This window comes from Nicotiana tomentosiformis, chromosome 11 (assembly GCF_000390325.3).
Source record: "Nicotiana tomentosiformis chromosome 11, ASM39032v3, whole genome shotgun sequence".
NCBI classification, from domain to species: domain Eukaryota; kingdom Viridiplantae; phylum Streptophyta; class Magnoliopsida; order Solanales; family Solanaceae; genus Nicotiana; species Nicotiana tomentosiformis.
Genome location: NC_090822.1, coordinates 46,268,603 through 46,279,651, shown reverse-complemented (window position 1 = coordinate 46,279,651; position 11,049 = coordinate 46,268,603). Strand labels below are relative to the sequence as shown.

The 11,049-nt window shown below is 42.0% G+C and overlaps 2 protein-coding genes across 2 annotated transcripts; one reads left to right on the top strand and one right to left on the bottom strand.

Annotated features, from left to right (window-relative positions):
- Window positions 1–1,582: 1,582 nt before the first annotated feature.
- LOC138901378 (uncharacterized) lies at window positions 1,583–2,038 on the top strand. Its single transcript, XM_070189136.1, has one exon. It carries the CDS (start codon window positions 1,583–1,585, stop codon window positions 2,036–2,038), a length of 456 nt encoding a protein of 151 aa, XP_070045237.1.
- A 1,144-nt stretch (window positions 2,039–3,182) lies between these two features.
- On the bottom strand, window positions 3,183–6,557 carry LOC138901377 (uncharacterized). Its single transcript, XM_070189135.1, has 2 exons — window positions 6,225–6,557; window positions 3,183–3,308 (listed from the first exon to the last, which is right to left on the bottom strand). The coding sequence occupies exons 1-2, from the start codon at window positions 6,555–6,557 to the stop codon at window positions 3,183–3,185; spliced, it is 459 nt and encodes a 152-aa protein (XP_070045236.1).
- Between the last annotated feature and the right edge of the window lie 4,492 nt (window positions 6,558–11,049).

Here is an 11,049-nt window from a genome sequence, read left to right as displayed (position 1 = left end):
TTAGAAGATCAGGATCAAATCTCCAATGCTGCTGTTGAATATTTCCAGAAACATTTCACTAAACAAGGGGACCCCACTAATTTTACAATGCTAGATAATGTACCGGCTATGGTGTCCGTGGAGCAGAATATTGAGCTATATAGATATCCAACATTGGAGGAAGTAAAGGCAGCAGTGTTCGAACTTAGTGGAGACAACTCCAGTGGTCCAGATGGATTCAATGGAAGGTTTTATAAAGTTTGCTGGGAAGTCATCAGCCATGACATACATAACATGGTTCTGAAATTCTTTGGAGGATCAAGCTTGCCAAAGTTAATTACTCACACAAATCTAGTTCTACTGCCAAAGAAGATTAGTCCAGAATCTTTTACAGACCTAAGACCTATCAACTTGAGTAATTTCATCAACAAGGTCCTATCGAGGTGCATTCTTAATAGATTGGAGAAGCTACTGCCTGCTTACATTTCACCTAATCAATCAGGTTTTGTTAAAGGGAGGAGCATCTTTGAGAACATACTACTTACACAAAAAATAGTAACAGACATGAGATTACGAGGCAAACCTGCGAATGTGGTAATTAAACTTGATATGGCGAAAGCATATGATAGAGTCTCATGGATATTTTTGATGCAAGTGCTGAGAAGAATAGGGTTTGCAGAGCAATTTATCAACATGGTATGGAATCTAATAGCCAACAACTGGTATTCAGTGTTGGTTAATGGGCAATCAACAGGTTTTTTCAAATCAACCAGGGGTGTGAAGCAGGGAGATCCACTATCTCCTGCACTGTTTATTTTGGCAGCAGAAGTACTATCAAGATCGTTGAAAAAATTGTTTGATGATAAATCATTTGTGGGATTTGGCATGCCCAAATGGACTGATCCACTTAACCATTTGGCATACGCTGATGATACCATAAATTTTACATTTGCACATCAACCTTCCTTGAACAAGATCATGATAGTATTAAGAGGGTATGAACATATCTCAAGACAACAGATTAACAGAGCCAAATGCTCTTACTTCATGCATGCCAATACTGCAAAATGCTATTTCAAGATGTTGGTCATACCACAGGCTTCACAAGAGGCCAATTTCCTTTCACATACTTAGGATGCCCAATTTACTACACTAGAAGAAGGAAGGGATACTATGAAGATCTTATCAAAAAGGTGAAGGCTAAACTACATTCTTGGAAAGGCAAACTCTTATCATATGGAGGGAAGGCCACACTAATAACTAGTATCCTACAAAGCATGCCAATACACATACTATTTGTTCTTGACCCTCCTAAGAATGTCCTGACACACTTACACAAAATATTTGCAAGATTCTTTTAGTGTACAAAGGAAGAAAGGCAGAGTAGACATTGGGCAAGTTGGCAGAAACTATGTTTTACTATAGAAGAAGGTGGCCTTGGCTTTAGATCATTAGATGATGTTTAGAGATCTCTATTTGCTAAGTTGTGGTGGAGTTTTAGGACAAAAAATCACTTTGGTCAAACTTCATGTGGAACAAGTATGGCAAAAAAGAGCAGCCAACAACAGTATAATTCCGACAAGGTTCCCATGTATGGAAACAAATGTTGAATGCTAGGGAGGAAGTAGAACATGAAATCATGTGGGAGATGAAGAGTGGAACAACAAGCATATGGCATGAAAACTGGATAGGAATAGGTTCACTCTATCATGTTCTACCGCCAGAATTTCCAATAGATGAAGAGCTGGAAGACGTGGTACAACTGAGGCAAGAAAGAGCATGGAATGAACAACTGATACATCAAAGCTTTCCTGAAGATATCACTGACCATATTATACAAAATGTTCATTTTGATGATACTGAAGAACTATGGGACAGACCTTACTGGATGCCAACATCTTCAGGCAAATTCACAGTTAATAGTGCTTGGCAAATTCTGAGGCTCAGGGCAGCCCCTAATCAAGAGTATAAACAAATGTGGACTAAAGGATTGCCATTCAAAATATCATTCTTCTTGTGGAGATTATGGAGGCAAAAGTTATCTTCTGATAACCTATAGAGGAGGCAAGGATATATTCACGTCTCCAGATGTTGGTGTTGCAAACATCCACAGGAGGAGACCCTTGAACACATATTTCTAACAAGCTCCACTACATCAAAAGTATGGAAAACATTTCTGGCAGCTGCTGGAATTATTGTACCACTAGTCTAAATAAAGCAAGTTATTAGAGCATGGTGGAATGTAAAATGCTGCCCAAAGTTGAAACCTCTCTTTCAAGTAGCACCAGCAGTCATTACATGGGAACTATGGAAAAAAAGAGAATACAGGAAAAAATAGGGGAACAATCTCTACTATTCGAGTCATTCATCAGATCAACAAGACAATTCATTACCTAGCAAGAGTTAGGTATCCATGGTTAATACACATTCCTGTGTTATGGCTAGATATGATCCGTTACTTTGAAGCATAAAAACCTGTATTGCTCACCAAAAGAGTAACTTGGCAGCCTCTAGATGCAGGATGGTATAAATGTAATACAGATGGGGCATCAAAGGGCAACCCAGGGCCTAGTTCAATTGATTTTTGTGTTAGAAATGAAGTAGGAGATCTAATGTATGCAAAGGCAGATAACATAGGAATGACCACTAATATTGTAGCTAAAGCAAAAGCAATACTTTAAGGGTTGGAATATTGTGTGACGAATGACCTTCATCCATTGATATTGGAGACAGATTCTTTGGTTTTGAAAAAAGTCATTGAAGGTCAATGGGTGACACCTTGGTGTATAGGGGCAGAAGTGTAGAAGATTAGGGAACTGAGGGAACACTTTAATGTGATATTTTAACATGTCTATAGAGAAGGCAATACAATGGCAGATTATATAGTTAATAGTGCTTTCAATTTTGCAGGATCAACTATATTTCACTCGTTCATAGAGATGGCTAGTGAAGGGCGGAAACTACTAAACCTCGACAAGTCTCAAACTCCTAATCTAAGGATTAGAATTGCAAAAAGAAGGCTCCGAATTGAGCAGATTTCACAATAATCACCACAATTACTTCTTCACAAGAAAGAAGCAGCAAGTTATGACAACACTAACAAGCTTATCCAAGACTGGAAATCAAAGGATCACTGATGGTACAATTCTCGTAATGCCAGAGAGATGCTAAGTGAAATGTACATCATCAGTCAAAACAATTCTTCAACCACAGAAGGAGCAGTCCATATTCAACTCTTCAGGAATATCTATCCTAAACAACTGGACATCCAAGATCAATATTGCAGCAGCTGACCTCTTAACATACTCTTTACCAATACACACAAGGACCTATCACTGAAGCCAACATCAAGAATCATAAACTGAGAACTCATCTGGCAATAACTGGTTTGTCAATTTTGCAGGTACTCTGTACAAGTTCTAATAAGGGTTGCAAGTGCAATGTGGCCAGCATGTTAACTGCCGTCTCAGTTGTAGTTCAACCAATTTGCCTAGGGAGCATTATTTTTCTTCGGCTGCTGATTATCCTGACGGTGATCAACAAGGAACAATACATGAGTTCAACCTCTTTATGGTGGTGTGTTTTCTTTAGAATATACAACAGCCATGAGATGCAAATGGTATATGCCACGACAGAAAAACAAAGGTATCATAATTGGTTACGCGCATCAACAGATTAATGGACAGACTAAGCTATGCAAGGAGTACGTTGAAGATTCATGATAGCCTAACCTTTTTGGTTCGTAAAACATGGCGCCTGGTGAGAGCATTTGAGGTGCTACATAGAGGTTTTGCAATGGGCTACAGGATACATACTACGCCTTTGGCTGGAATCTATCCAATTAAAACTTTTGTAATAGCTAGAACATTGCTTTTTTATACCTTTTTCTGTGCTTAATTAATTTTTATGTACAAACTGGATTCCTATTTTGGATTATTATTTATATATTCACCACAAGGCATCAAGCTGAGTGGTATATTTACTTAAAAACAATAATAAAAAAATCTCAAGTCAAGAGGAAATATCATGTATATTCTAACTCCTAGCAATATTACGCACGAATTATGCCGAACTCGTACATACAAACCGATCTCTAATAAATATGTACACTGCCGAAGTCGTACGATCTGATCCATGGATGTATTTCAAATATAATGCAGAAGTCGTACGGCCCGTTCTACAGGAATAGATGAACTTTTCCAACTACGGGTCAAAAAATTACAACCCAAGGATGAGAACATAAAGAAAACATGATTATTACCAACAATCAAGTATCTCCCAAAAACTCAAGGAAATGAATCTTGGCCTAACATAATCCCTAATTAAATTTCAATTGTAAATTTTAGTAATTAAACCAACAGGTTGAGCTCAAGTAGTACAAATATTGTATGGTAAAGTCCTAAGTCTATCCGGACATAAACATGATTTTAACTACGTACGGACTCTCGTCACCTCGTGTGTACGTAACATCCACGACAAATAGCACATAACAATTAAAGCACCTATGGGGATAATTTCCTTTTACAAGATTAGGCAAGAGACTTACCTTGCTTCTAATTCCTCTTCTCGGCCCTTAAACCACAATAATAGCCTTCAAAATAATGCCGAGCAACCCGAAACTAGTCAAAAGTCGTACAAACTAATCAATATATACTCAAAAGTTCATAATTCATCTATTAGAGTAATTTTCCAACCCAATTCGGAAAGTTCCTAAAAGTCACCTCGGGCCCACGTGCCGGGATCCCGAAAATATTTGTAGATAAATGTTACCCATGACCGTACGAACTCAAATATATAATTTATACCTTATTTCATACTCAATTTCGTGGTCAAATCCCATTTTTACTAAACCCTAGCTTTTTCAAAAAAATCACACAATTTCTATGCTAACATCTATCCATACACTATGTATTAAACTCTCATTGGGTAGAAATCACTTACCTTAAAATGCTAGATTAAAATATTCCTCCAAGAAGCTCCAATTTGGCCAAGAAAAGTGAGAAATGAAGAAAAAAAGCCTAAGTCCTGACTTTTAAAAATGATTTTGCCCAGCGATCCTTTTTCGTGATTGTGAAAAGCTCCTCACGATCACGAAGGAAAATCTGCCATCGCCCCAGAAATCCTCTTCGTGAATGCGGCCAGGTACTTGTATCCGCGAAGACTAGCCTGGACAATGCTCTGTGAACGCGATCCTCCCTTCGCGAATAAGAAGGGCAACGACTTGCTGACTCCCCAGACCTAGTTCCTTATACGCGAACGCGAGCCTTCAATCGCGAACGTGAAGGCTACTTGTCCCTAAGCCTTCGCGAACACGACCCCAAAACCGTGAACACGAAGCACAAAAATGCAACAGCCCAAAATCCTTTATCGCGAACGCGAGAACCCCTCCGCGTTCGCGAAGAAGGAAACAAGCACCAGAAAATCTTCCAAATCAAACTTAGTTTCGGGTGGTCCGAAACACACCCGAGCCACCCGAGACCCCGTCCAAATGCACCAACAAGTCCACAAATATAATTCGGACCTATTCGAAGTCTCGGAACACATAAAACAACATCGAAACCAAGAATCACACCTCAAAACCAATTTAATCAACCTTTGAACTTCAAACTTTTTCCAACTAGCTTCGAACGCGACGAAGCATACTTAGACAATTCGGAATGACATTAAATAAGTCATAAATCAAAATACGAACCTATTCCAAGGCTCAATACTCCAAAAAGATATCGATAACACCAAAGTCTACTACAAACAAAACTTAGTAAACTCTAAAACCTTCAAGACGTCAACTTTCAACAATAAGCGTTGAAACGCTCCGAGATTACCCAAAACACGATCCACACATGCGCCCAACTCCAAAATCATCTTAAAACCTATTGGAACCTTCAAATATCAGTTCCGAGGTCATTTTCTCAAGGTGATAACTCAAGTCAAACTTCGCCACCTTAGGCCACTATAATTGAATTAAGAGTTCTGAATTCAACCCGAATCCTTCCAAAAGCAAGCCACTCATCTTTGTAAGTCATAAAATAGTAAAAACACATATGAAAAGTCTTAAATAGGGGAAGGAAGATCTAGAAATCAAAACAACAAGTCAGGTCGTTACATTCTCCACCTTAAAACAAACATTCGTCCTCGAACGAGTCTAGAATGATATACGGAGTTTCGAATAAGTATGGATATCTGCACCGCATGTCCTCCTCGGTCTCCCAAATCGCCTCCTTGACTGGTTAACCCCTCTACTGGACCTTTGCCGCTGAAATCTTCTTAGACCTTAACTTGCGGACCTGCCTGTCAACAATAGCAACTGGCTCCTCCTCATACCCCAAGCTCTCATCTAGCTGAACTGCGCTGTAATCTAACATATGTGACATGTCAGCATGGTACCTCCTGAGCCTAGACACATGGAAAGCCGGATGAACTCCCGATAGATTGGGAGGCAAAGCAATCCTATAAGGGACCTCTCCAACTCGCTCCAATACCTCAAATGGACCGACGAACCTCGGACTCAACTTGCCCTCTTTCCGAACCTCATGATCCTTCATCAGCGAGACATTCAAGAGAACTTTCTCACCCACCATAAATGATAAATCATGAACTTTCTGATCCGCGTAACTCTTCTATTTGGACTGAGCTGTATGGAGTCGCTCCTGAATCACCTTTAGCTTATCCAAGGCATCCTTTTACCAAATCAGTACCATATAACCTAGTCTCGTCGGGCTCAAACCAACCAAATGGAGCCATCTCGATGCTGGACTGATAAATGTTGTTACAAGAAAACTCTACCAGAGGTAAGAATTGATTCCACTGCCCTCCGAAGTCAATCACACATGCTCAGAGCATATCCTCCAAAATTTGAACTGTCCGCTCTGTCTGCCTATTATTCTGCAGATGAAAGGCCGTGTTGATCTCTACCTGGGTACCCAACTCACTATGTACAGCTCCCCAAAAATGTGAAGTGAACTGAGGGCCTCTATCTGAAATGATGGAAATAGGCATGCCATACAACCGGATGATATCCTAAATATAAATCTGGGCCAACCTCTCTGAAGTGTATGTAGTCACCACCGGAACAAAAGTGTGTAGACTTGGTCAGTCTGTTGACAATGACCCAAACAACATCAACCTTCTTCATCGTCCGCGGTAAACCAACCACGAAATCCATCGTGATGCGCTCCCACTTCCACTTTGGTATAACCATCTGCTGAATAAGCCACCTGGCCTCCGGTGCTCATACTTAACCTGCTGGCAATTTAGACATCTCGCCACATACTCAACTATGTACTTCTTCATCCGCCGCCACCCGTAATGTTTCCTTAGGTCACATTACATCTTCGTGACACCTGGATGAATAGAACACCATGAACTGTGTGCCTCCTCTAGAATCATCTCCCTCAGGCCATCAATATTAGGAACACATAAACGACCCTGGAGCCTCAGAACACCACCATCACCGATATTAACCTTCTTGGAATCACCCCATAGCATCATCTCTCTAAGAATCAGCAAGTGCGGATCATCGTACTGACGAGACTTGATCCGCTCGATTAAAGAAAACTAAGCCACAACATATTTAAGAACTCGATTGAGCTCTTAAATATCCAACCTCACAAGTCAGTTAGCTAAGGACTGAATGTCCAAAGCGAATGGCCTTTCCCCTACTGAAATGAATGCCAAACTACCCATACTCTCGGCCTTTCTGCTCAAGGCATCCACAACCACATTCGCCTTGCCCAGATGATAGAGAATGGTACTATAATAATCCTTCATTAACTCAAGCCACATGTATTGCCTCAGATTAAGATCACTCTGCTTAAACAAATTCTGCAAACTGTGGTGATCGGTGTAAACCTCGCACGATACTCCATAAAGGTAATGCCTCCAGATCTTAAGAGCATGAACTATGGCAACCAACTCCAAATCGTGCACATGATAATTTTTCTCGTGGGGATTCAGCTGACGTGAAGCATATGAAATATCTCGCCCCTCATGCATCAATACACAACCCAAACCAACGCATGAAGCATCACAATACACAGTATACATCCCTGAACCGGAGGGCAAAACCAACACTGGTGCTGTAGTCAATGCGATATTGAGCTTCTAAAATCTCGCCTCACAATCATTGGGCCATCTAAATTGAGCACCCTTCTCGTTCAATCTAGTTAAAGGATCTATAATAGACGAGAAACCCTCCACAAACAGGCGATAATAACCTGCTAGCCACAAGAAACTCCTGATCTCGATCGTTGTGATAGGACGAGGCCAACTCTGAGCTACCTCGATCTTCTTGGGATCCACCTTAATACCCTCACCTAATACCACATGCCCCAAGAAAGATATAGAATCTAACAAGAACTTGCACTTGCAGAACTTAGCATACAACTTATGTTCCCGCAAGGTTTGAAGCACAATCCTCAAATGCTCCTCGTGCTCCTCCATACTACGCGAGTAGATCAATATGTCATTAATGAAGACAATGAAAAATGAGTCAAGATATGGCCTGAACACCCCATTCATCAAATTCATAAACGCCGCCGACGCGTTAGTCAAGCCGAAGGACATTACTAGAAACTCATAGTTCCCATATCTAGTCCGAAAAGTCATCTTCGGAATATCCGAAGCACAAACACATTAGCACATATAACTGATCAAATAAATCATCAATACGAAACAACATGTACTTATTGTTTATTGTGACTTTGTTCAGCTAGCGGTAATCAATGTACATTCACATGCTCCCATCCTTATTCTTCACAAACAATACTGGTGCACCCCAAGGCGACACACTCGGCCTAATGAAGCCCTTCTCGAGCAACTACTCAAGATGTTCCTTCAAATCCCTCAACTCCTTTGGAGCCATACGATAAGGCGAAATAGAGATAGGCTGGGTGCTTGGCGCCAAATCAATGCTAAAATCGATATCACGATCCGGTGGCATGCCTAGCAGACCAGAAGGGAACACATCGAAGAATTGTCACACCATGGGCACTGAACCAATCGTGGGATTCCCCATAGCAGTATCCTAAACATAAGCCAGATAGGCCAAATAACGTTTCTCAACCATATGTCAAGCCTTCAAGAAAGAGATGGCCCGACTAGATGTACTGATAGATAAGCCCCTCCACTCAAATCTAGGCAACTCTGGTATCGCCAAGGTAATAGTCTTGGCATGGTCATCAAGAACGACGTGGTACGGAGACAACTAGTCCATGCCCAGGATGACCTCAAAGTCGGTCATATCAAGCAACAAAAGATCTGCTCTGGTCTCATAACCACAGAAAGTCACTACACAAGACTGGTAAACCCGATCCACAATAACAGAATCACCCACTGGCATGGACACATATATAAGAACCCCCAAGGACTCACGAGATATATCTAGATAAGAAGAAAATAGAGAATATACAAATAAATAAGTAGACTCGAGATCGAATAGTATCGATGCATCCCTACTGTAGACAAAATAATACATGTGATCACGACGTCTGAGGCTACTGTATCTGGTTTAGTTGGGAAGGCATAAAATCTAGCCAGAGCACCACCTGGCTGGCCTCTACCTCTAGGGCAACACCTATACACCTGCCCTCCGCCTCTGGCCGGCCGGATGGATGATGTAGCAGCAGGTGCGATAATCATGGGCTGATGTTATTGTTGTACTACCTTGCTCTGAAGCTTGGGACAAAACATCCTCATATGACCAAGCTTTCCGCACTCGCAGCAACCTCTCGGTGTGGAATACTGTTAACCCTGGGTCTGACTCTGGTGACCTGAATACCCACTGGAGGAACACTGAATAGCTGGTGGATGGTAGGTGCTCTCTGGAATGGCGCTGAAGTAGGGCCATGTTGGAGCACTTCAAGTAGGCGGTGATGTTGACTACATGGGCCTGCTAGACTGTCCCCTCATAAACTGACCTTTGCCCCCCCCAGACAGGGCACCACTAAATTCGCCAGAATGCCGAGGCCGCTTATCCCCCATCGTATACTCTTGGACCTGGTTGTTAATATGCTCGATCCTGAGAGCTCTCTCCATAACCTAATCTTAATGAGTCTACATCTCAGTCTCTCGAGCCATAGAAACTTGGGTACCATAGTGCAATCCCGCAATAAACCTCCGCACTCTCTCTGTATCTTTGGGGAGTATCATAAGTGCATGGCGAGACAACTTAGAGAATCTCACCTCATAGTCAATCATGGACATCTAACCCTACTGGAGCCGCTCGAACTGACCCCATAACTCTTCCCTCTGTGAGGGTGGAATATACCTCTCCAAAAAGAGACGTGTGAACTGGTCCTAAGTCAATGGAGGTGAACTTGCTGGCCTACTATAGAGATAAGACTGCCACTATCTATGAGCCTTCCCCTCTAGTTGAAATATGGTGAAGTCCACCCCCATTGGATTCCAATACTCCTATATTATGCATCCTCTCCCTACAACGATCAATGAAGTCCTGTGGGTCCTCTGACCGCTCGCTGCCAAAGACAAGAGGATAAAGCCTAGTCCATCTGTCCAGTCTCTTCCGCTCCTCGATGGATGCGACTGATCTGGTCTCTGGTCTAACTGCTGCCACCGGTTGAGCCTCACCAGCAGGTAGTGCACCTGGGGTCTGATAAAGGGTAGCAACATGCCCTAAGAGAAATAGCCCGCCTGAGATGTGGCCGGATCTGCCAGAAATAGCCCGCCCTGAGTCATAAAATCCATGAACCGTAACATACGACTCATGACCTCCTGAATCCCAGTGCAATCATAAAATCTGCCGGGGCTGGCTCAGCTGTTGGTGCCTCATCCTACTCCTCAATATTAATATCCTCTACCGGATCCACTAGTGGTACTACAGAAGAAACTCTAGGACTCCCTTGTCTTATTAACAAGAGTTGTGGTGCTTCCTCGGCCTCTGCCTCTAACAACCGTGGGAGCACTCCCTCTGCCATTGAGTACAACCATAGCGCGCGTTCTCACCATCTGTGAGAGAATAAGAGAAATACACTTAGAACAACATCAACTGCACGATAGGAGATGAAGAAAGAGAAGTTTCCTAACACCCTATAGCCTCTCAAACATAAGTACAGA